This window comes from Lepus europaeus, chromosome X (assembly GCF_033115175.1).
Source record: "Lepus europaeus isolate LE1 chromosome X, mLepTim1.pri, whole genome shotgun sequence".
Taxonomy (NCBI): domain Eukaryota; kingdom Metazoa; phylum Chordata; class Mammalia; order Lagomorpha; family Leporidae; genus Lepus; species Lepus europaeus.
The window spans coordinates 24,691,665-24,718,131 of record NC_084850.1 but is presented as its reverse complement, the minus strand read 5'-3'; the positions used below and the strand labels follow the sequence as shown (position 1 = coordinate 24,718,131).

The following is a 26,467-nucleotide window of genomic DNA, read 5'->3' as shown; positions in this document are numbered from 1 at the left end:
GATCAGAAACTTTGAACTCTACTTGTGAGACAAATGGTCTGGTAGCACTTTGGAACTTCAACTTACTTAAATTACTGAACAGCTCGTCAGCTTACTCCCTGCATGTGCAATTGAATCTGGAAGAGAATCGGACCCCAGACACCATGTACAGGCCAAGGATGTGGGATTTATAGATTAAGTTCAGAGTAAAACAATCTCCCAGAGATAGAGACCTGGTGATAGCGTCCAGGTAAACTTGTAGTTCAGTGGGGTTAAGCTTAGATGGAGAAATGATATGGTACATTTTCTGTAAACCAAACTGCTCAGTGAAAGGCAGATTCTGGTTAGTCATATTTTCTCAATTTTCTGGTTCTGCCAGGTACAATGAATACCATTAGACATCTTTGCTTACCAAGGCATGCGCAGGACCTTGGAGGTATCGGATTGTATGGTGTTATTCTCCGGCAGTGAAAATAGATGATGGAGAAAGAGCAAGAAACCAGGTAAGCTATCTAGAGAGCACCTCTTCTGAAAGTCATTCAATTTAATTTAGAATTCAAGGTGAAGAATATTTTGTTAGTGTGTTATCATTTTCTGTTTTTAAAAATTAGGTGACACTTTGGTTTAGCAGGATTCCAGTTCGTTGAGATAAGATAATAGATGGATAAATATTGCTAACAGGCAAAAGATAGCTAAACCAGCAGGTTGCACATTGAAATAACCTAAAGGAAAGGTCTTGATGCAGAGCATTTAAATGACTCTTCTACATGTTGTAGCTTTTGCAGGGGAGACTGAATGAGGACATGTGTGCATCAAACGTCAGTGCAAAAAATGTTTGCCTAAAAATATGAAAGGCTTTAATTAGCTCTCATCACCCAGGGTTGTAGATCAAAGGGTTTGCCAATTGAGATTTGACCTAACGTAAAATATTTTTTTTTCTTCAGAGATTTCCAGGATTTGGGGAGTTTGCTAAGCTGTAAAGGCTTTTGAAATCCTGTCAGGAAAGTTTGCAAGGAGATCGCCGCAGTTCCAAACCTGGAAATACTTGGAGACGTGTTCTTTTGGACAGTCCCATTCTGCTGCATCTACTAGTACTTGGAAAGGACTTCCAATGGCAAGCAGGTAACAAGAAAAATCTCTAATTTATTTTCTTTTCCCCTGTTCTCCATTTTTTTTGAGAGGAGGGGTGGCTCTGCAGTCATCTAGTTGGCATGGAAAATCTCCAGAAAGGTGAGGGAGGGGGCAGCCATTAGGTAAAAGAAAGTTAGGCTATGTCAGGATACTTCCAAAAGTTTGTGGGAAAATTGAATGAAAGTGTGAGTTTATTTCGGTGCAAATTTTTTTGATAATATGAAGAAAATATGTATTATGTAAAAGCCATGCATGGATTTCCAAAAAAAAAAATGCACCAAAATAAACTCGCATTTGTACTTCTGTTTTTCAGCAAACTTTTTGAAGTGCCCTTGTATAAATAATTGCAGGTAACAGGACTGAGATGGAAAACATGCTGGACACAGTTTGCCAGGAATTTCTTAATGGTAATTCTGGGATGACACAATCAGCACTGTTGTTGGAGGGTGGGGCCCAGGCTAAATGCAAAACAAGTCCCTCAGTTTAAAAGCTGAGTAGCCTTTAAATGTGAGAAGGAAAATGTCATCAATTTTAGTTCTATGGAACCCAACAGTACTAATGGAAGCAAGGTCATGGGTTCAATCCCAATCTCTACCAGTGAACTTAACATCACTTCAAAACAAGTCTGTCTTATGGCCATAAACCGGTCACCAATTATTAGTCAAATGGCACAGCAATTTATTCTCCCGGGCTTGCGAGGGACTGAGTGATAGACTATAAACTTTCCCTCAGTACTGGAGGAACAAAATAGTTTGGGGCTCATTATGGAGAATATCCTATAAGGAGGAGAAACATCTATTTATCGATACTGAATATTTAACATCAGAAGCAGTGTGTTTCATAGAGTACTAGGAGCAACATACACATTTAAATGGTGCATTAATCATCTACCCACTTCTTTGTATAACCAGTTTATCCTCCCATCTAAAGTTTGCCCATCACAGTTTTAGATAAGGTGCATGTGTAGGTAATTGGGAACTGAGCATACTTTCAATTAGTCAAAATATTTTAAGGTATGACTGTGTTAATTTCAAATATAATAGGTTTTTTTTTTCATGTAGCCATTTGACTCTTCTCCTTGCCCATTATCTCTCTGTGGGGGTGATTGTCTCAATTTTCACTGGGAAAGGTGCAGGCAGACCAAGGAATAACCTCTTTGTCAGGGTTTCAAGATAATTGAAAGCAGAAGCAGCATTAAGCCTCTCCAGCTCTGAGGACACTCTTGTGAAGGCAAGTCGCCACCTTTCCATCCCTTATATTCGTCTGCCTCATCACAAGTGGCAAATACTTTCAGCTCCAAGGATTTACCTTTTTGTGTGTACTTTGCCTGTTTTAGAGGCTGAGAAAAGCAGAGAGTGACACACAGGGACAGGACACAGGAGGCCAGGGCAGGAAAGGGGAAAGTAATGGGACCTTCTTTCGTGCAAACTTGTAAAGACAAGTGAGTATCCGATCTCAGAGGTGGTTAGAGAAATGTCATGCCTTAGCCAGACCCCTTCTCTCACCCAGATACTTTCCAACAAAAGAGCAAAATGTAATCGAGTCCCCGTGCTCTGAGTAGTAGAGTTGCTTTCTTTTCATTTTATCTGAAGGAAATCAGAGAATCCTAGGATGTTAGAACTAGTTTTCTGAAGAACAAAAAGTATTTGACCTATAAAGAGCCATGTTGGGGGAAGAGGCAGATGGGAACAACACAAAAGTTGCTTTTCAATATGGAGCAGCTAGAATGGTTCATTCACACCTTCACTCAACAAATAATTGTTGAGCACTTATACCAGACACTCTTCTAGGTTTGGGGTATACAACAATGAACAAACAAGATAAAACTCCCTAACTTGATTGAATGTACATTCTAGTTGAGATAGACAATGAATAAACAGCATTAATAGAAAAGGTATACAGTATACTAGAAATGGTTCTAAGAAGAAAGCAGGCAGAAAAAGAGGATATCCAATATCAGGGGATAGAAATGAACTTCTAGACAGGGTGACCATGGAATGACTCACTGAACAAATGCCCTGTGAATGAAGACCTGAAGGAACTGAGAAGATAAACTAGGCAAGGGTGTGGGTCCCATAATTATGGAGCAACAGGATCAAAGGCTCTGACACAAGGTTGTGGTTTGGGCGTTTGGAGAATAATTAGGAGGCTAGTGTGACCAGAGTGGAGTGAGCAAGGGAACAGGTAGTACGAAATAACAGGGAAACAAGCTTTGAAGGACCTTAATAGGCATAGTAAGAAGACTTGTGCTTAATGAGGTTGAAATGAGAAGCTATAGTTAGTCAATGTGGTATTGTATACTTAAAAAATGAGGGTAGATATGATGTTAAATTTTCTTTTTTAAAATTTTTAGTTAGATAAGGTGAACAAATTTCATGTATTTCATACATACAGATTTGGTGTTAAGCTTTATCATAAAATAAAAGAGGGAGGGAGAAAACTTTTGGACAAAACAGTTGTATTTGTGACATTATTAATAGGGACTATTTTGTGGATGTATGCTCACCTTCAAACTCATCAAGATATATCCATTAAGTACATATACTTTTTGGTATGTCAATTACCTTAATGAAAGAAAGAAATTTTTAATTGAAAATTTGTGACCCGATCTAACTTAAAATTTAATGGGATCATTTGAAATGAATGAAGACAAGGCCAAACACAAAGAAACCAATTAAGATATTACTCACAAAATCTAGATGAGTAATGGCTGTCTTGGATTAAAAAAAATAGAAGTTCAAGTGGCAAGAGGAATATTTAGATTCAGGATAACACCTATGAATGCTTCAAACTTAATATATTCATTTAATAGCTATTGGTTCCTATGATGCTCCAGGCACTCTTCTAGGTGCTAGGAATACACCAGGAAACAAAGAAGACAAAATCCCTGTCCTCAATAAATTTACATTTGATTGGGAGACCAACAATAAATGAGGAATCAAGTTATTGATGTAGTTTCAGGTATTGAAATGTGCTATAAAAAATAAAGCAAGGTGAGGGAAAAGAGTGATGAGGGTGGGAAAAGAAAGCCTTTTCAGATAGGCTGTTCACTCATGTCCTCCCCTAATCAATGACACATTAAGAAGCATCAGATTGGGTTGACACACTCCTAACTGGGGCTCAGCAACCACAGCACAGCAAACACAGGAGAAACTAGAAATGTTACTTCAACTAGGGATATTGGCAGAGGGTTCTCATAGACTTCAAGGGCTTCACCTACTACTGCATTCACATATTGGGTCAGGTTGAAGAGGTGCTATGGGCCCACTGTCAGACACAGTGATAAATCCTGGCATTATGGAAAAATAAAGGCATTCACAGATTAGGAGTGAGTCACAGCCACAAAAGTAGACAGTATTTTAGCCAAGACAACTCATCTGTCACTAAATATCCTCTTGATGGAGAATAGTAACTCATGTTACACACACCAGATATGTCTTGAAAAAAAGCAGAACAAGTGAGAGAGTCAGGAAGATGATCTCCCTTTCTTCTCTTAGTTGGGAAAAAATATTCAAAGAAGGAATTTGGTGGGATAAGGCTAAAGAGCTTTTCATGTCACTATTTTCAAAAGGGTGGGGAATTTTCCATTTTTTCAGTCAAGAAAGAGATTTTTTTTTTAGGTTTGTCTCTAATCCCATGACAGATATCCCCTTTGTGTTCAGGGTCTTTTGAAAGGGATAAAAATAATGATCGTGCGTGCTCATTCTTTCCAATTTTCTCACACCCTCCATCTCTACTCCTACTCTTTCAGGTAGCATTTGAAAGTTGCAGTGGCACACATTCCATCAATAGTGGCAAGAGGGAAGGATGGTCATGGGCAATGCCACAGCAGTGCTTGAGTTTTTCCTTATTGGCATCTCCAACTATCCTGAGTTGAGAGGTACATTTTTCACATTGGTTCTGATAACTTACCTCAGCACATTGTTGGGAAATGGACTGATCATCTTTCTGATACACTTTGACCACCACCTCCACACGCCAATGTACTTCTTCCTCAGTCACCTGTCTTTCTTAGACCTTTGCTATGGAACAGCTTCCATGCCCCAGGCCTTGGTGCATTGTTTTTCCACCCATCCCTACCTATCTTATTCACAATGTTTGACCCAAATGAGTGTCTCCCTGGCTTTGGCTACAGCAGAGTGTTTCTTGCTGGCCATCATGGCCTATGATCGTGTGGTTGCTATCAGCAATCCTCTGCGCTATACTGTAGTCATGAATGGACCAATGTGTGTCTGGTTGGCGGCTGCATCATGGGGGGCAGCACTTGTGCTCACTGCCATGCTTGTTTTATCTCTAAGGCTTCATTTCTGTGGAGCTAATGTCATCAACCATTTTGTCTGTGAAATTCTCTCCCTCATTAAGCTGGCCTGTTCTGACACCCGCCTCAATGAACTCATGATCTTCACCACTGGCATCTTCACCCTGCTCCTACCCTTTGGGTTTGTTCTCCTCTCCTATATCCAGATTGCTGCTGCTGTCCTTAGGATTCACTCAGCCCAGGGTAGGTTCAAGGCCTTTTCCACTTGTGGTTCTCATCTGATGGTGGTGACAATCTTTTATGGAGCAGCCATATCCATGTACATGAAACCTCAGTCCAAGTCCTCCCCTGACCAGGACAAGTTTGTCTCAGTGTTTTATGGAGCCTTGACACCCATGCTGAACCCCCTGATATATAGCCTAAGAAACAAAGATGTTAAAGGGGCAATGAGGAAAGTTATGGCTAAAAGGGCATAAGCCTCCTTTGTTTCTAAATTTGTAAAACAACACTCAGCTAGCTGCATATTTAATTCCGATGAAAATTGTTTAAAGATTCTGGCTTTAACCTTGGAAGAGCAGGTGACTGATTTATAAGAAGCTTCCCATCCAAAAATATTATCATTTACTGAGGCTTGAATTTACATTAGAAGTTTCATATTATTTTTTGCTCTTTCAAAACATAACACTGTTAGTGGTCATCCATTAGGTTAATCACCTTCAGGTAAACAAGCTTATTTGAATCATTGCCTCACTGACAGAAAGGACCTAAGCAAAAAAGAATCTCCTATGATCATTGGTGGCAGGTAAGGCATAACTGAAATTGCAAAATAGGACAAAGAGTGGGGTAATAAAAGGCTTGAAGACAAATGTCAGAAACTTCACAATTCACAATGTTCCTAAATCTGTATATATGAAATACATGAAACTTGTATAAATTAAATAAAATTTTTAAAAAAGAAACTTCACACTTTTTATAAGAGAAAATCCTGTTGTGTATGCACAATCTCCTTTGTTCCACTTAAGCTCAGAATCATGAGAAAATTGTATCATTGCTATTTCCTATAATGATGTAGACTTTTCTTTCTGTTTTCCCAAACTTCTTTCTAATCTGTTAGCTTATTGTGTTTTCCTAACATGTCAGTTCATAAGAAAGATCCTCAAATTCCCCATCTGTATTAACAATGAGGAAAGGGAAGCTCAGAGAACGTGTTGAGGTACACAACTGGTAGGGACTCAAAACTAGAATTTAGAAGACAGTTGTTTGACAGTGTTTAAGACATCAGTTGGGATGCCTGAGTTCCATATCAGAGTGCCTGGATTAGACTTATGTCTCTGCTTCCAATTCCAGATTCCTGCTAATGTAGACCTTGAGAGACAGCACGTATGGGCTCAATTACTTGAGTTCCTGCCACCCATATGTAAGTCCTGGATTTAGTTCTGGGCTCCTGGCTTCAGCCTAACCCAGCCCCAGCGGTGTGGGCATTTGGAGAGTAAACCAGCAGATGGAAGATATCTCTCTCTTTCTCTCTCTCTCTCTCTCTCAAATTAAAAATAAGTAAAATTATTTAAAAAATAGAATTCAGACCACGTATATGCCACTTCTTGGTTTATTTCAACTAGGTCTATAAAATTATTTGGAATTATAGAATTATAAATGCAGTTAACATTTGCTGGGCACTTGCTATAAGCCAGACACTGAGCTAAGGTCTCAACAACCATTATCACATAGAATTCTCACAACAGCTCAGTAGAGTATTGCTATTTTCAACTCATATGAGAAATGAAGAAACTGGAACAGGCATTTGGTGCAGCAGTTAAAATGCCATTTCGGATGCTTGCATCCCATATTTCAGTGTCTGGTTAGAATCCCGGCTACTCTGCTTCTGATCCAACTTCCTGTTAGTGTACATCCTAGGAGACAGTGAATAAATGGCTCAAGTGTTTGGGCTTCTGCCTCCCAAATGGGAGACATAGATTGAGTTTCAGGCTTCTGGGTTTTGCCTGGCCCAGTGCTGGCTCTTGCAGGCATTTGGGAGTGAACCAACATACAGTTCACTCTGTCTCTCATCCCTCTTTCAAATAAAATGAAAATTTAATAGAAAGGAATGAGGGGCCGGCGCCGTGGCTCACTTGGTAAACCCTCCACCTACAGCACCGGCATCCCATATGGGCACCAGGTTCTAGTATCGGTTGCTCCTCTTCCAGTCCAGGTCTGTGCTGTGGCCTGGGAAGGCAGTGGAGGATGGCCCAAGTGCTTGGGCCCTGCACCCGCATGGGAGACCAGGAGGAAGCACGTGGCTCCTGGCCTCGGATCAGTGCAGTGCGCCAGCCGTAGCGGCCATTTCGGGGGTGAACCAACGGAAAAGAAAGACCTTTCTCTCTGTCTCTCTCTCTCTAACTTTGCCTGTCAAAACAAAACAAAACAAAACAAAAAACAAAAAAAAAAAAGGAATGAGGAAACTAAGGCTCATAGAAAGTTCCATGATTTGCCCAGAGCCACACAGATGGTAAATATCAAAACCAGTGTTTAAATCTATGTCTGCTTGATTCCTAATTGCACTTACTGTTTCTGAACCATAAGAGAATCTGGCTGTGATTAAATGCTATGATTTTTAAAATCATCTTTATTGTGATGTACCTTATGTACAATAAACTTTATCTAATACAGTGAGTTTTGATGTATGCCCACAGAATCACCACACAATCAAACAACTTCATTACAACAATTTCATTAAACCCAAAAGTTTACTTGTACTGCTTTGTAGTCCATATCACCCTCGACAGCAAACCCTGGCAACCACTGAACTGATTTCCTTCATTACATGTTAATTTTCATTTTCTAAAATGGCCTAGAAATGGAATCATACAGCATGTACTGATTTGTATCTGGATTTAGTCAAATTGCTTTTGAGATTGATCTATGTTGTTGTACGTAGCAGTAATTAGCTCCCCTTTTTAAAAAAAGATTTATTTATTTATTTGAAAGTCAGAGTTACACAGAGAAAGAGAGGCAGAAAGAGAGAGAGAGAGAGAGAGATCTCATCTGCTGGTTCACTCCCCAAATGGCCACAACGGCCGGAGCTGCGCTGATCCAAAGCCAGGAGCCAGGCACTTCTTCCTGGTCTCTCACGTGGGTGCAGGGGCCCAAGGACTTGGGTCATCTTCCACTGCTTTCCCAGGCCATAGCAGAGAGCTGGATCATAAGTGGACCAGCTGGGACTCGAACCTGTGCCCATATGGGATGCCGGCACTGCAGACAGCGGCTTTACGTACTATTGCTGGATAATATTCTATTATAAAAGTTTACTACATATTTAAAAATCCATTCCTTATTGATGGACAGAATATAGTGGTTTTTTAAATTTTTTTAAGGTTTTTAACAGGTTCAATTTAGTTCATATATACAATTCTAAGAATATAATGATAGTCCCATTTTCCCTCCTTCCCTCCCTTGCTATCCCTTTCACCCTCCCTTTCTCTGTCTTTCCCCCTTTTCTTCTTCACTTTTGAATTAACATATCTTTAATTTATATTACAGTTAAGGGCTTAATGCTCCAATAAATAAATAGTTCAACAAGTAAAAAGCAAAAAGACCCTAGTTAAGAGAAAATATAGGCAAGCGTTATAGACAATAATCAAATGGAAAAAAGACTATTTCACTCATATACAGTAAATTTCAAAGTAATCATAGATAATAAAAAAACTGTAGTAGGATAATATTGTTAATCATTAGTTTGACAAAAGTATAAATCCAGGTTTGGTAAAAGTATATTTGCAGCAATACTGATACACACAGGCATTTCTTTAGTTTTTTGTTTTTGCTTTTTGCTTTCCATTTTTCTAAATTTTAGCTCCCACATTTAAGGCAGGACATATGATATTTGTCTCTTGGTGTCTGGCTTATTGCATTCTACATGATGTTTTCCAGTTTAATCAATTTTACCGCAGATTTTGGAATTTCATTCTTTCTAATACCTGAGTAAAACTCCTTTGTGTCTATGTGCCACATTTTCTTTACCCATTCGACTGATGATGGACACCTTGGCTGATTCCATATTTTGGCTATTGTGAACAGTGCTGCTATAAACATTGTGGTGCAGTTATTTCTTTGATATAATGTATTCAAGTTTTTTTGGGTATATTCCCAGTAGTGGGATTGCTGGCTCATATGGCACGTCTATTTTTAGCTTTTTAAGAAATCTCCACACTATTTTTCACAGTGGTTAAGCTAATTCACAATCCCACCAATGGTGCTTAAGCATTCCTCTTTCTTCACATCCTTGTCAGCATTTGTTATTCTCTGTATTTTGGATTTCAGCCACAGAATACAGTGGTTTTCAAACCTTAAGGCACATAGTCTTATGAAAATGGAGCTCTAAAATTAGAAGAAAACATTTCATGAAACCGTGATCTACTACAGATATTTCATTTCTAGATGAGAAATTTAAGTCTCTGTGAATAAGGCATAAATTTCCCCAAAGTCATGAAAGTATCTGGAGATAGATCTAGTACCAAGATATAGGGATTCTGTCTGCTTCTTTTTTAAGATTTGTGTATTTATTTGAGAGGCAGAATTACAGACAGAGAGAGGGAGAGAGAGAGAGAGAGAGAGAGAGAGGTCTTCCCTCTGCTGGTTCAATCCTCAAGAGGCCGCAATGGTTGGGGCTGGGCCGATCTGAAGCCAGAAGCCAGGAACTTTCCTGGGTCTCCCACGTGGGTGCAGGGGCCCAAGGATTTGGGCCACCTTCTACTGCTTTCCCAGGCCATAGCAGAGAGCTGGATCTGAAGATGAGCAACCAAAACTCGAACCGGTGCCCATATGGGATGTCAGCGCCGCAGGCATAGGCTTAGCCTACTATGCCACAGTGCCAGCTGCAGATTCTGACTTCCAATCTCACCTTATCTTGGGCAATTCCAGCAAACGTGATGAAATCATATCTCAAGCAGTGTAATGGGGAACCTGAGATAAATAGGTAGGAAAAATTATAATGCACAATATCTACATCAGAAGTAAGGCACTGCTGAGAAATGGATAGTAGATGTGTTCCTCATCCCCTGACTGTTGGAGGTTGATGTGACCTTGCGTGGTGCTGCAAAGAGAGTTCCAGGCATATAAAGGGACTGTCTTACTCATTACATGAAAACAACAACAACAACAACAACCTGAGGATGAATAAGCCACTTATCAAGAGAGCTCAATTTTAAAATAATGCAACATTTATTCAAATTTCACTTATTATACATTTTTAAAGGAACAGTCATTCCTTGGTGTCCATGAGGGACCGGTTCCAGGAGCCCTCACAGATACCAAGATCTGTAGATGTTCAAGTTTCTTATATATGATGGTATAATGCTTGCATACAATCTACACAGCTCTTCCCTGTGTACTTTAAATTGTCTCTAGATGAGTTACAAGACATTGCATAATGCTATATAAACAATTGCTAGACTGTGTTTTGGGGGGCAATGATGATAAGAAAATTCTGTACATGTTCAATCAGATGCATTTTTAAAATAGTTTTGATCCTCAGTTGGTTGAATCCACGAACACAAATCAATTTTATATGGTATTCATAGCCACCAAAACTATTCTATAATATCAAAAAGAAAAAATAATTCTTGGTAAAAAGGCAAATGAATTCAATCTTTAATTTATTCATCCAACAAATACAAAATTTCTATTTTCAACCAGACATTATGCTAGATGCTGAGGTAAGTTTCCTACTTTGTGCAAAATGTTCCTTGCTATTGAGAGAAACATTTCACATTGACACTGTGAAATAAACATAAATGGGTGAAATAAATAAAATATTAAAAGAAAAATCAAGAGAGCATTCAGGCAGAGAGAAATGCAGAAATTAGAAGGAATGTTAAGGGTACTCATTTTAATGATGCTACTTTTGGAAAGGAGAAATAATCTACTCTCTGTTACAGGTCAGTTTACAGCTTAAAATGAGAAGCATATTTTAATAATGCCCCTACCACAAAATGGTAGCTGTGTCACTACGTTCTTTATCTCTTTATTGATTTGGTTCAGACACAGCCTGCAGAGTGACATAGCGGAGTCTGGAGACAGGGGTTGTAGAATTGATTCTGCTACTAACTAGTTGTTTGACCTTCGTTATATCACTCACTGACCTTCAAATTTGCTCATCAATGTAACAAGAAGGTTGTATTTAGTTACCCAAAGGCCTCTCTATTTCTGGCATTCTGTATCCAGGTGTTATTTTACAGAGGTTTTTTCTTAAAAGAAATGGAATTACATCATCAATTTACTGTGCAACTTACGTTTTCCACTTCACAATATATCATGAACATTTCTCCAGATCAATATATATAGATCAGTCTCCCTGACATTAAATGTTAGCTTTGATTGAGAAAAAGAAAAAAGTGGGTGAACATAGTAGCTAGTTAACATGGCTCTGGCCCTTCCAGCACTAATGTTTTGTTTGCATACATTTAAGCATTAAAAGCTATCTAATTAAACATTAATATTTTAAATTTTTAAATATAAAAATGAACTCTATGTGGATGTTCTGAAGTTAAATCAATGCTGGTTTTTCGACAACCCCTAGGGTTAAATACTGTTCTCCACTTGGTCAATTACAAACATCCCAAGAAGCCTTACACTGGGCTCCTCCCCTTTCCCCTGCCCCGCCCCACCTCCCATTCAAGCAGATGAGTACTGAAGCTTACCTTGTTTCATCCTGGAAACTGAGATTGGATGATTGGTTTAAAGCTAAGATAACTGTCGGAAATTGAGGAGAATGTTCGCAGACTGACAAACAGGCTCCAAATTATACTTCCTATTGAAATATTCAAGGGGATTTAAGGAAAAGAGTGGCCCATGCATAGGAGTTGTGTTTTCAGTTGAAGAGATCAGTTAAGCGTAGAACACAAGCCCTGGAGAGAAATGTGTTGGATTCAATCCTTCAATCCACCACTTCTTTGCTCAAGTTCCTCTCTGGGCTTTGGTCTCTTCGGCTATAATGTGGGGCTAATAATAAGACCTACCTGTAGTATGCAATTTGATCAGGTAAACAGAAACTATTCTAGTTATCTGAGGTGGGAACACATTGACTACAGAGAGTTGCAAGAATTATAGTAAGTTTAGGAACTGTTGCCAGTTACATCACTGAAACAGGTGTTTCACAGATGTTCAGAAGACACTTAAAGCAGAGATAGAAAAGCAATGGTGGTGTCTATTTCTGTAACTCTGCCTTTCCAATAATTAAAAAATAAATCTTCAAAACAGTTCAATAAATGTTAGCCATTATAATGGGGTCTGAGTTGCATGGGCCTACCATACTAAGAAATGAAGTGCCTACTTCATAAGTAGCGAATCACAGGGCTACTCATTGACTTGTGCATTCTAGCACACATGGGTGCAGGGGCCTATGCATCTGGGCCATCCTCCACTGCTTTCCCAGGCCACAAGCAGAGAGCAGGATCGGAAGTGGAGCAACCAGGACAAGAACCAGAGCCCTTATGGGAAGCCGGCCCTGCAGGTAGAGGCTTAACCTACTGTGCCATAGCTATAGCCCCAGATTGCTTATATTCTACAACTATGACCCTGAAACTAGCTCTATGACCTTGGGCAAATTTCTGCCTCAGTTTCTTCATTTATGATGCAAAAACAATCATAAAAATGATCTCATAAGTTTGCAAAGAAAATCAGTAAATATGTATAAAATTATGAGTACTATGGTTGGCATATATTAAGTCCTCAATTAATATTACCTATTTTTAATGTTATTACAGAACTGATTTTTTAAACTGAATTCTCACTTAACCAAAAAGTAATTGGTGTTCATCTGACTCAGTACCTTCTCTTTCTTCTCTTTTTCACCACTAGTAATATGACCAGTAACTGTTTCTAGTTAAGTGTGAGCAGCAGGTCAAGCACTTGTACAGGGCAACATCATGATGGAGTGGAAAAAAATCACATGCTTCGGAGTCAGGAAGTCTGGTTTCTAGTCTGGGTCCTGCCATTAATGAGCTATGAAACTCTGGGCCAATCACTTAACCTCTCTGGACTGCATCTGTCAAACAGGGGGAAATATATTCCTTAACCTGCCCCACAGAATGGTTGAAAGATCAAATGAGATCATAGATGTTAGATGTTAAAAAGTTAAAAGCACATCACAAATGCTACACGATGGTATTGTCATTATCCTGAGAGCTAGCCTCTACATCTCCTTTCTTACCCTTGTCAACCATTCACTCAGTGAACTTTATTGAAACTTCCTCTGAAATGTCTCCCAAATCCTTCCCCTCTCCTTGGTCCTCAATGCATCTGTCCTAGCTCTCAGCCTCATCAATCCTTACCAGGATACCTATAACATGTTCCTAAACAGTTTTCTTTGGTCCAGTCTTACTTCCCTCTAAATTAGCCATTTGATCAATGTATCCAAAGTGAATTTTTCTGAAGGGAAAAATCTCATCCTGCTACTTCCTTTCTCTATCATACTACCCCCAAACTGGAAACTTCCAGTGGCTGCTTACTGCCTGTAAGAAATGTAACATTATTTAAGGCCCCTGCTGACCACTCCATCATCTTCATCCACCTCATCTTCACAGATCTCATACTCCAGAAAAACGGTGCTTTTTTTCTGTGAACCTTTTATGTAATTATGTTCCTGTGTACCCTGTTCCCTCTAGCACAGTTCCTGGCACAGAGTACACACACAATAAGAACTGACTACATTAATAAGTACCAAAGGAATGCTTTTCAGACAATCAATGCTAAATAAGTGTTTTAAATTTACAAACTGCTGAGGAGTGATATTTTATAAAATACAATAGAAATATCACAGCAGCGTCAAAGCACTTTAAAAGTTACAAAATGTTGGGGCTGGCACTGTGGCTTAGCAGGTAAAGCTGCCGCCTGCACTGCCAGCATCCCATATGGGCACAGGTTCAAGTCCCAGCTGCTCCACTTATGATCCAGCTCTCTGCTATGGCCTGGGAAAGCAATAGAAGATGGCCCAGGTCCTTGGGTGCCGGGACCCATGTAGGAGACCCAGAAGAAGCTCCTGGCTCCTGGCCCCTGGCATTGGATCAGCGCAGCTCTGGCAGTTGCGACAACTGGGAAGTGAGACAGTGGATGGAAGGCCTCTCTCTTGCTCGCTCTCTCACTCTCTGCCTCTCCTTCTCTCTGTGTGTAACTCTTTCAAATAAATAAATAAATCTTTTAAAAGTGTTACCAAATATTTACCTCCATTTCTGCTCATATTTCACTGGAAACTTCTTAAGTAACACTCAGCTAGAGTGGAAAGATGCTTTAGTCCGTCTCCTAAAATTTGGGTATTTAAGTTAGAATTTTTAACAAAGATACATGTAAAAATGATAAACAAGTGCATCATGTATTCAGAGCACAACTGAGCAAGAAATAAGTAAACTAAAGCTGTGGTAATTAGGCACATGTACAGATGAAGTATATTATTGGGGCTGTGGATGAGAGGGTGCAGTATAGTATGTAGACAGTGACAGTTTGTATGACACCTCAGAACTGATCTATGAAGGCTTTAGGGGCAAGGGCAATTTGCAGAAATATTCAAATCAACGATGGCTGAGATAGAGTGGGGGAAAGTAAAGAAAGAGAAATCTCCAGTAAACTCTTTTTATAGAATTGCACTTACATGACTGCTTAATTGAAAGCTTTCATAGCATCACTATAGATTGTGGCCACTCGTGTCTCATTCACTCATTATCCTCTTGAGTGACTGTGTTGGAAACTCTCCCAATAACTGGGGACTCAGAGTAATTATCCTAGAAATGGCTCTATACCCTGGTAACTTAAGAGCAGAAATGGAGTTCACAATCATAGTCAAAGTTTTATCACATTGTCACTAATGGACTCTTGGAATTAGTGGGCAAAAGCTACATGCATTTTAATGACTTAGAAATAACATTCTTAAATGGATAAACAACTTCAACTCAGTCATGGGATTTAAATTCCTTTTAGAGAACTATTCTCTAAAATCACTGCTTTGGAACCACAGTGAATAAATGCAGAAGGTAGCAGAAAAGAATGTTTAAAATTTGCCTCTTCTGCTGTTCATATGTTGGAACATTTGGATCCGATTTCTAAAATGTTGTACAGAGTCAAAGCATAATCCATTGTCAGAAGAATCATACATTTCAGCAAGAAGAAAAGAAGCCATGTTATCTGTTGTAACAAACCAACTGAATATGTAGAATGGTCAGTGCTGATACAAATCTTCCTACATACACCTGCAACTCACTCCCAATTAAAAAACTCCAACACTTCAGTGAGCTGAAGATGCTGCAATACACAAGGAGTTACATCAGTGCAACTCACGGAGAGCTTAGTGATTTGTGTTTTTGCTTGCTTTCTTGTTGTTGTTCCTTGCTATTTAGGTAAATATAATAAATTCAATTCCAAAAACATTCAGTGTATTCCTTCCATGTATCAGGAACTGAGCCACATAATGGAGTTAGAGAAATAAATATGATGTAAATTCTACTTTCAGAGGGCTTATAGTTTAATCTGACCAGCGTCTTGTGTCTGCCCTCATTTCTTGAATTCGCCTTCCCACCTGCCAGAGAAGAAAGACAACCAATCTGGCCACTTTACCACAGGTGCTACTTCTTGAGTGTGGCCTTATTTTAAAATAGTAGCTAATTACCTTGATCTGATCATCACACATGCTATACATGTACCAAAATATACTATACCTCATAAATACAGATAACTATTTTGAGTCAAATAAAAATAAACTTTTAAAAGATAAGAAAATAATAATAGATAATACATACATAGCACTAAAATTCTGAGATGGTAACTATAATTATCTCAATTTTATCTTTGAGAAAGCTAAAGGTGTTAGACAAGTTATGAATGCTAAATGGTGGTTCAGAAACGCATCCTGAATTCAAACCTGCACTATAATATCTAATATAGATAATATAAATGCTTATCTTCAAGCACTATCCATTATACAAAGTATATCTTGAGCTCATGGGAACTTTCTGAACAACTTGGGGTACAGAGAAAATGCACCAAGTGTCCCTTAATTTTAATATTGGAAAGGAAATGATTCCTCCTGGGATGTAGGATCTTCCATGGTATGTGAGATTAGGAAAGCCTTCTTTAGGAAACCTGTGTGAAGAAAAGCTATGAAGTGTGACCAAAATATTTCTAAAAAGATAAAAATGCATGAATAAGTGTGTGGGTATTGCCACATATGTCTACGTAGTTTCAGAAGATTCTGGCCTACACAGTGTTAAAACACTGAATTATGCAATAAAAAAATACAGTTAGTCTGGTAGGATTCCCTCAAATCATGTAAGCACAAAAATGTGCTGGTTTCCAGCTATTTACACTGGCATTTGTTTTGAGATCTCTAAGACTATAAGATAGTGAGGAATGCCAGCCAACCTAGGACTCTATGATTAAACATGTTGTCATTCTAGTGTGAGCTTTTAGTAGCCCTTGGAACAGTGTATGTTCTGAAAATTTCATTCTTGTAATACTACTAGGAAACTAAAGCTGGGCTGTCACCATTGCATAAAGGCCAGGTCAACTGGTCACTGCTTTAGAGTAAGTCTAACAACTCTACTCCAAGAACCTTCTTTCCCTTCATATTGATTCTGTTTTGTGATTCCAAACTTGAGGGTTTCTGTAGAACCAAAGGAAGCCTTCTAATTCTCATTAGAGGCAACCAAGTATCTTCTAAAAGGCTTACTCTCTGTAATAAGGGAAAGGCAATTCTAGAAGTTACAAGGCAGCTAAGTATTTGTTTCAGTTGTCTGCTCTTGGTTCTGATTCCTATTCAGAGCTATCTTATTAAGCTTATCTTTTTTTTACATTTTTTAGAATTCTTTTTTTTTAACTTTTATTTAATGAATATAAATTTCCAGTGTACACCTTATGGATTACAATGGCTTCCCCCCCCCATAACTTCCCTCCCACCCGCAACCCTCCCCTTTCCCACTCCCTCTCCCCTTCCATTCACATCAAGATTCATTTTCAATTCTCTTTATATACAGAAGATCAGTTCAGTATATATTAAGTAAAGATTTCAACAGTTTTCCCCCACATAGCAACACAAAGTGAAAAATACTGTTGGAATACTAGTTATAGCACTAAATAACAGTGTACAGCACATTAAAGACAGAGATCCTACATGATATTTTTTAAAAATTAATTAATTTTCTATGCAATTTCAAATTTAACACCAGGGTTTTTTTTTCATTTTCAATTATCTTTATATACAGAAGATCAATTCAGTATATACTAAGTAAAGATTTCATCAGTTTGCACCCACACAGAAACACAAAGTGTAAAAATACTATTTTACTATTAAGCTTATCTTAATAAAGCATCAGGCTTTATTAAGGATCCTGTTATTATCTCTTACTCTATCTCCTACATTACTTGTCCATCAAGATCTTCTGCCTTGCAAGATTCAGAGTGTGTTTTGGGTAGAGAAGCCAGACATATTACCCACATCATTAGCCAGGAAGATCCTTACTCCACCCAGCTCCTAAGACAAATCATCCATTTACAACCTGCTCTCATTAAGGCCTGATACCTGCTTCATGAATCTGTAGCTATATACTATAAATGCTCCCAAATCCTGACTTGTTGCTGGAACTCAATGGAGATACTACAGAATATCCAGGAAAATGTCTTGACTTTAATAATGAGCTTGACAGTGACAGCATTCTTAAGTGATGGAACTAGACAAAACAAATAAGCATTTAGATGAAGGACAAAAGATTAAAACATATTTCCCATTCCCATTTCCTCTCTTCACCACAGCACTTTCTCTCAAAGGGGGTAAAAAAGTTAAGCTGTTGAATTTCATTTCTGACTTACAAGGCATTATTAATAAGAATAAATATCATATAATGCTATTTCTCATCATAGGATTTTTACCTTCAAATGTCTATTGCTTTCAGCCAATGCAATACAGTTTCAATCAGATCAATTTCATGAGAAAAGACAGAAGAGTCACACAGCTGGCATTGATTCATTCAACCAAAATGTACTGAACCCATATAGTATCCCAGGCACTGTGTGAAGTAGATGAGAGACCAGTGCGTGAGACAGTCAAGGTCTCTCTCCTCTCACAGCTTCCAGGTTAATAAGAGTGCAGAAATTGAATAGCCAGTCAAATATATAAAAAGAAACTTTAATAAGGGTCATAAAGGAAAAGCTTAGTGTGTTATCAACAATTGGAACAAAGAGATCTGATTTTCATTGCGGCAGGGGCAACGTTAGGGAAAAGCTTCATATAAGCTGACATATCAAGGGTGACCAGGAGTTTACCAAGCAAAGAATAGACCGAGTATTTCCATCAGAAAAACTACAACGTGCGAAAGTCCTTAGGTGGAAACAAGTTTGGAGTACTTCATAAAGACAATATGCCTGGGACAGGGTGAACTCAAGAGGAGATAATACAAGTTAAGTTTCAGATAAGATTATTTAGAATCCTGTAGGTCATGGTAAATCAGTTAGATTTTGTTCTTGTAGGTCATGGTAAATCAAGCCTAGGGAGCTCTAGGATGGTTTCTGAGCATGAGATGGATATGGTCATTATTAAGTATGATTCTAGATGCCATGTGGAAAATAAACTATAGAGAAAGAATGGATGTAGGAAGCCCAATAAGGCAGCCAACATATGAGGCCAAATGAGAGATGATGATGACTCTCATTAGATAAGATTTGTTAATAGATTTGAAATTTAAGTAATAAGAAGAGATGATAAGACTTGGAGGGCTGGCTCTGCGGCTCACTAGGCTAATCCTCCGCCTGCTGCGCCGGCACCCTCGATTCTAGTCCTGGTCGGGGCGCCGGATTCTGTCCCGGTTGCCCCTCTTCCAGGCCAGCTCTCTGCTGTGGCCCGGGAGTGCAGTGGAGGATGGCCCAAGTGCTTGGGCCCCTGCACCCGCATGGGACACCAGGAGAAGCAACTGGCTCCTGCCTTCGGATCAGGGCGGTGTGCTGGCAGCAGCGTGCCGCCGGAGCGGCCATTGGAGGGTGAACCAACAGTAAAGGAAGACCTTTTTCTCTGTCTCTCTCTCTCACTGTCCACTCTGCCTGTCAAAAAAAAATTTAAAAAAAAAAAGAAAAGAAAAAGACTTGGCGATTCATTTGCTGCTCAGGGCAAGGGAGAAGTAAGAATGAACTGGGAACACATTTTATGTCATAGAGGTGAACCAACTAAAGACGAATATCCCCAGCAGGACAGGACAATTAGTAATTCCCTGACTGATTACATTTGGGCTGTAAAAGAGCACATTTTCTCTAAGGAGAGTGTTCAAAGCACTTTTCAGGTGGAGTCCAACCCCCTTGTTTTATAGATAAAGGAATTAAGGCACACAATAGATTGAACTAGTTTGCAAATTAATCTTGTGCTGAAAAGAATGCTTTATCTCCCAAATTAGAACATAAACCTTCAAGTGGCATCCCTTATTTTGTCCACATGCTCTAATAGCACCTGATAAAGGGACTGAGAACACAGCAAATAATAAATATTTCCAAAATTAAAATGAATTAAATGTCTTCTTTCTCAGCAGACAGAATAGAATGGATATTCTGATTACTGATAATGATACTGAAGAGACAAGAGTTCATCCTGATGTGTTTGTCCAACCATCCAAAATTCCAGATTGCCTTTTATTGTGCCATTCAGGAGAAGAAGGATGAGGACATAGCTCGCCGTTTGCAAGAAAAAGAGTTACAGGATGAGAAAAGGCAAAAGAAACACATTCCAGAGTTCTCTGGAGCCAATGAATATGGAGATGGTTACTATTATGAAGATGGAGGAACGAAGCAATGAGTGATGAACGATGCTATGTCTACTCCATCACGAGTAACCCACAGGGATCAGGAATGGTATGATGCTGAAATAGCTAGAAAACTGCAAGAAGAACTTCTGGCTACCCAAGTAGACATGAGAGCAGCTCAGGTCGCCCAGGATGAAGAAATTGCTCGACTCCTAATGGCTGAAGCAAAGAAAGCTTACAAGAAAGCCAGGGAACGGGAAAAATCATCTTTGGAAAAAAGAAAGCATGATCCGGAATGGAAGCTAAAATCGGCTAAAACAGTGCATCCAAAGTCAAAAGAGAGTGATGAACCTCACCATTCTACAGGCCAGCACGACCACCACCACCTACCACAACAGAAGCTGAGGATACGGAGTATACTCATTTTACAAAGCAGCACAGTTCTACCCGTCATTTCTCAAAAGCAGAGTCCTCTCATAAAGGTTTACATTACAAGCAGTAAAAAACAGGAATCTGCCTTGAAAATGGACTCACTGTAGCAGATATTGCTGGATGATACAGAATGCATTCCACACTTTTTTCCCTCCATTGTTTGCAGTCCTGAGATTTATCTCAGGCTTTTGTCTGATCATAAATATTTTTAATTCATTTCAAATGCTTTGGTTACTCCTGATCACTTGGGCAGTGTAAGAAAATGTAGCTTCTGACTAATGGCAACCTCTATGCTGCATTTCCTTCCTGGGATATAGTATCCAAGAGCACTGTAAAATGCCCTTTTGTTAAGTATGGAATATTGGTCTCTAGGGACTAGACTTTGTTTAGCAATTAGAATTATATGGAGATGAGTGGATAAAGTAAAGTATGTTTGGATGCAGTACAGAATAAAAGGATGTAAGAAGTAAAAAAAAAATTATTATAATGGGGTCCATGCAAAAGGAGGTGGAGGGCGGGCGGGGAGCACGCAGGGGACACAGGAACACAATGACACAGCCAGGGCCATAGCTCTGTCATAGCGAAAAGGGATGAAGAGACCAGGGGTGGAGCTGGGGTGGAGAGGGAAGGGGGAGACACTGTGGCTGCATTCTCCCCGCCCCCGGAAGCACCTCTAGTCCCCGGATCCTCTCACCCTGGCCCCTAGGACTCCATCTCGTTCTGCCTCTGGCCCTAGCAGCTCCCTCTTTTGCTCCCCAGGCCTCCCCGCCCCCCGACCCCGAAAGATTCCCAAGTAGGTACACCCTCTGCTTTTCATGCGTCTGCCCTTCTCAAATCTCACCTTTCCCTCCCCAGGACAGAACTGTTTGATTCTCTCCTTCCTCTCCTCCCTCCCCCTGAAGAAAAAAGAGAGAAAGGAAGAAAGAAAGGAAGGAAGGAAGGAAGGAAGGAAGGAAGGAAGGAAGGAAGGAAGGAAGGAAGGAAGGAAAGAAAGAAAAGAAAAGAAAGAAAGAAAGAAAGAAAGAAAAGAAAAAAGAAAGAATGAATGAATGAAAGAAAGAAAGAGAAAGAAAGAAAGAAAGAAAAAGAAAGAAAGAAAGAAAGAAAGAAAGAAAAGAAAAAAGAAAGAATGAATGAATGAAAGAAAGAAAGAGAAAGAAAGAAAGAAAAAGAAAGAAAGAAAGAAAGAAAGAAAGAAAGAAAGAAAGAAAGAAAGAAAGAAAGAAAGAAAGAAAGAAAGAAAGAAAGAAAGAAAAGAAACAAAAAAGAAAGCACCAGCTCCCCGGGAGGGGCAGCAGACAGAAGTGGGGGAGAGGACTGGAAGGAGGAGAGCGAGGGCCAGGAGGGGAGAGGCTCACACAGCCCTGGGAGGGCAGGGCAGGGCAGTGGCTGCTCCTGACTTCTGCCATCCCCGCCCACTGTCCAGGAGACTTCAACACAACCAAGGGGACAGGTGTGTGTAGGGTCATCTCTGACAGGGAGGAGAGAGGAGCAAAAGAAACAAGTCGTGAAAACCTACCAGATCACATGGGGTAACAGTCTCATTATCATTGGAGTTAGAGTTGATTGGAGGCTTCACACCTCAGCATATGTTTTTCTTAAGCAATCTGTCCCTCTTTAACATCTGCTACTCCAGCAGTTCAGTGCTTTGTGTTATTCAATGGCTTAAGAGACTATCCTACCATTTCCTGTTATAGCTGTTATGGCCAGATGATCGTCACTCTTTTTCTGGGCATAATGAAGTGTCTCCTCCTGGCTGTCCTGGTTTACGCAAATTTGGTGTCATCTCAAATCTCCTACATTATAGCATCTTTACAAACAACCAGGAAGGCATACAACTGACCATGATGAACTGGGCCCATGCCTTCCTTTTGCCAATAACATCAATCATAATTCCCACTCATTTTTTAAGGACCCAATGTCATCAGGCATTTGACTTAGGAGATGCTGAGTCTGGTGGAACTCCTGCTTAGATAACCCAGGCAGACTTATTCTGGATCTGGTAACCAACACAGTCACAATGCCCATGCCCTTCACCTCCATTCTTATCCTCACATCCTCACATATGCTGCAGAAGCCAGGTTCAAAGCTTCCACCACCTGTGAATCCCATCTGACTGTGGTCACCGTATTTTATGGGACAGCCATCTACATATAGTTAAAGCAGTAAACAGCGTCCATGAGCAGTGTAATATTTCTACATTTTATGGATTTGTGACCCCTTGAGGAACCCTCTTATTTACACATTGAAGAACAACATTGTGAAACATGTTCTAAGAAAATTATTTATGGTGGAAGATTCCTAAAAGGATGAAGATGTTCCAAGCAGGCTCACCTAACCAGCAGTTTGATATTGACCTATAAAAATAACAAGGTAGAAATACTAAAGATTATGTTAGTAAGGTAATTAGCTCCAGGCATTTTTTTTTTCTTTTTCCAACAGGCATGTAAAACAGATCATCCTTCCACTGAGAAAAGCATGTTAAACTTTTATAATGCCACACATTTAAGCGGTATATTACACAGGACAATCTCACCAGAGAGCTTTTTAAAAATGAAATAATAAGGCCGGCGCCGCGGCTCACTAGGCTAATCCTCCGCCTTGCGGCGCCTGCACACCGGGTTCTAGTCCCGGTTGGGGCACCGATCCTGTCCCGGTTGCCCCACTTCCAGGCCAGCTCTCTGCTGTGGCCCGAGAGTGCAGTGGAGGATGGCCCAAGTGCTTAGGCCCTGCACCCCATGGGAGACCAGGAGAAGCACCTGGCTCCTGGCTTTGGATCAGCGCGGTGCGCCGGCCGCAGCGCGCCAACCGCGGCGGCCATTGGAGGGTGAACCAACGGCAAAGGAAGACCTTTCTCTCTGTATCCCTCTCTCACTGTCCACTCTGCCTGTCAAAAAAAAATGAAATAATAATTGGTATGCTTTAAGCTTCAATAGTTTGACTTTATTTTATAAAGTGGCAAATATTCCAATATTTTAAGATTCATTTTAATAGGTGATGGAAAAGAAAGTTGCAAAATGGACAATTCTCATTTTCATACTTTTTTTGACAGGCAGAGTGGACAGTGAGAGAGAGAGAGACAGAGAGAAAGGTCTTCCTTTTTCTGTTGGTTCTCCCCCCAATGGCCGCTGCAGCCAGCGCTGATCCGAAGCCAGGAGCCAGGTGCTTCTCCTGGTCTCCCATGGGGTGCAGGGCCCAAGCACTTGGGCCATCCTCCACTGTACTCCTGGGCCACAGCAGAGAGCTGGCCTGGAAGAGGGGCAACCGGGACAGAATCTCGTGCCCCAACCAGGACTAGAACCCAGGGTGCTGGAGCCACAGGCGGAGGATTTGCCTGTTGAGCTGCGGCTCCAACCATTTTCATACTTTTGTTCAAAGTATGCATGACCCAGGATTTTAAGTGATGAATGTGAATGAGTAGAGAGAGGAAATTACTCCACTGGGGAGAGTCTGCATAGAACATCCTTTGCTGAAGCAAGGTGTCCCTCTATACAAGTGTCCATACTGAGTGTCAGACCAGATGACTGTACGGAACCTGAAACTGCTTGCCTTGATCAGAAGATAGGAAGATATTTTCTCTCATTGTACACTACTCCTTCCAACTTTCAAAGATTTCCTGTAGGTGTTTTTCTTTAAAAATTTATTTTATTTATTTGAAAGATAGAGTTAGAGAGAGAGGTAGAGACAGAGAGAGGTCTTCCATCCACTGGTTCACTCCTCAAATGGCCGCAACGGCTGGAACTGCACCGATCCAAAGCCAGGAGCCAGGAGCTTCTTCCGGGTCTCCAGTGCAGGTGCAGGGGCCCAAGGACTTGGGCCATCTTCTACTGCTCTCCCAGGCATTAGCAGAGAGCTGGATTGGAAGAGGAGCAGCCAGGACCAGAACCGGCACCCATGTGGGATGCCAGCGCTTCAGGCCAGGGCGTTAAACCGCTGCACCACAGCGCCAGCCCCTCCTATAGGTGTTGACCTTGCAAACAGATTAAATTGAACTCAGGGAGAGCATCTTTAAAAACATGAAAATATTGGCCGGTGCCGCGGCTCACTAGGCTAATCCTCCGCCTTGCGGCGCTGGCACACAGGGTTCTAGTCCCGGTCGGGGCACCGATTCTGTCCCGGTTGCCCCTCTTCCAGGCCAGCTCTCTGCTGTGGCCAGGGAGTGCAGTGGAGGATGGTCCAAGTGCTTGGGCCCTGCACCCCATGGGAGACCAGGAGAAGCACCTGGCTCCTGGCTTTGGATCAGCACGGTGCGCTGGCCGCAGCGCGCCAACCGCGGCGGCCATTGGAGGGTGAATCAATGGCAAAGGAAGACCTTTCTCTCTGTCTCTCTCTCACTGTCCACTCTGCCTGTCAAAAAAAAAAAGCATGAAAATATTAAACTATATAAACTATATTTTTGGATTATAAAAATTATCATTTTAAAATAGAGGAATACCGAAAAAACTAAAAATCAAAAACTCATCTGTAACCCAGGACTCAGTGAGGGTTGCACAGGCTTTACAATCAGACAAATAGGGCCGGCGCCGTGGCTCAACAGGCTAATCCTCCGCCTAGCGGCGCCGGCACACTGGGTTCTAGTCCCGGTCAGGGCACCGGATTCTGTCCCGGTTGCCCCTCTTCCAGGCCAGCTCTCTGCTGTGGCCAGGGAGTGCAGTGGAGGATGGCCCAAGTGCTTGGGCCCTGCACCCCATGGGAGACCAGGAGAAGCACCTGGCTCCTGGCTTCGGATCAGCGCAGTGCGCCGGCAGTAGCGCGCCAGCTGCGGCAGCCATTGGAGGGTGAACCAATGGCAAAAGGAAGACCTTTCTCTCTGTCTCTCTCTCTCACTGTCCACTCTGCCTGTAAAAAAAAAAGAGAGAGAGAGAATCAGGCAAATATCGGGGCTGGTGCTGCGGCACAGCAGGTAAGCCACTGCCTGCAGTGCTGGCATCCCATATGGGTGCCAGTTTGAGTCCCAGCTGCTCCACTTCTGATCCAGCTCTCTGCTGGGAAAAGCAGTGAAAGATGGCCCAAGTCTTTGGGCCCCTGCACCTGCATGGGAGACCCGGAAGAAGCTCCTGGCTCCTGGCTTCAGATCGGCTCAGCTCTGGCTATTGCAGCCATTTAGGTAGTAAACCAGTGGATGGAAGACTCTCTCTCTCTCTCTCTCTCTCTCTCTCTCTCTCTGCCTCTCCTTCTCTCTCTGAGTAACTCTTTCAAATACAATAAATAAATCTTAAAAAAATAATCATGCAAACATGTATTTAAATTGGTCATTTATATTGAGTGAGATTTAGCTTATTAGTTGTCTTCTTTAAGCTTTCGTTTTCTCAACTATAAAATGGGGATTATAAGAGTGCTTACCTCCACAGTTGTTCTGGAAATTAAATGAGATAATATATGCTAATTTTCTATCACAACATCTAGCAGATGGTAGACAATAAATACAAGGCAGCCAAAAAAAACCTGTCAATTCACCCTTTTATAACCACAACCCTCTGTGTGGATAACCATTTGCCTGTGTCTATACTAGTAATAACTATATCATTTAAAAATAATCCAAAACAGCATGACACTGTAAAAAGTGATAGTCTCGTCTGTCTGCCTATCAAATAAACTGAAAATAAATAATTTTTTAAAAAATTATTTCATTTTTCCAGTTTTACTTCAATGTAAAGCATGCCTTTGAGCTGCTATTTGCTGACTTACTTGTTCACATGAATGTATTGGTTTTTAAACTCGGGTGTTCCCACTCCCACCAACTCACTCCAGCATGAAGGGGAACTATTCTATGATAAATTCAGAAACACAACTTGCAAAGTGTAACCTAGAATGACTTTAGATCATTTGTTGTGTGTGTGTGTGTGTGTGTGTATACAGTGATTAATAAGTCATCTGGGATTTCATTCAGAAAGAGAGAAATTTAGCA

The 26,467-nt window shown here is 40.6% G+C and overlaps 1 protein-coding gene and 1 pseudogene across 1 annotated transcript; both read left to right on the top strand.

The window, feature by feature from the left end:
* The first annotated feature begins 36 nt into the window (after positions 1–36).
* LOC133753067 (coiled-coil domain-containing protein 50-like) lies at positions 37–21,489 on the top strand (annotated as a pseudogene).
* Positions 4,918–5,991, top strand: LOC133752517 (olfactory receptor 13H1). Its single transcript, XM_062183012.1, has one exon. The coding sequence runs from the start codon at positions 4,918–4,920 to the stop codon at positions 5,842–5,844; it is 927 nt and encodes a 308-aa protein (XP_062038996.1). The 3' UTR covers positions 5,845–5,991.
* Positions 21,490–26,467: the final 4,978 nt, after the last annotated feature.

Coding starts and splice junctions, on each gene's coding strand:
- LOC133752517 (XM_062183012.1), top strand. CDS start 4,918: ATGGTCATGGGCAATGCCACAGCAGTGCTTGAGTTTTTCCTTATTGGC.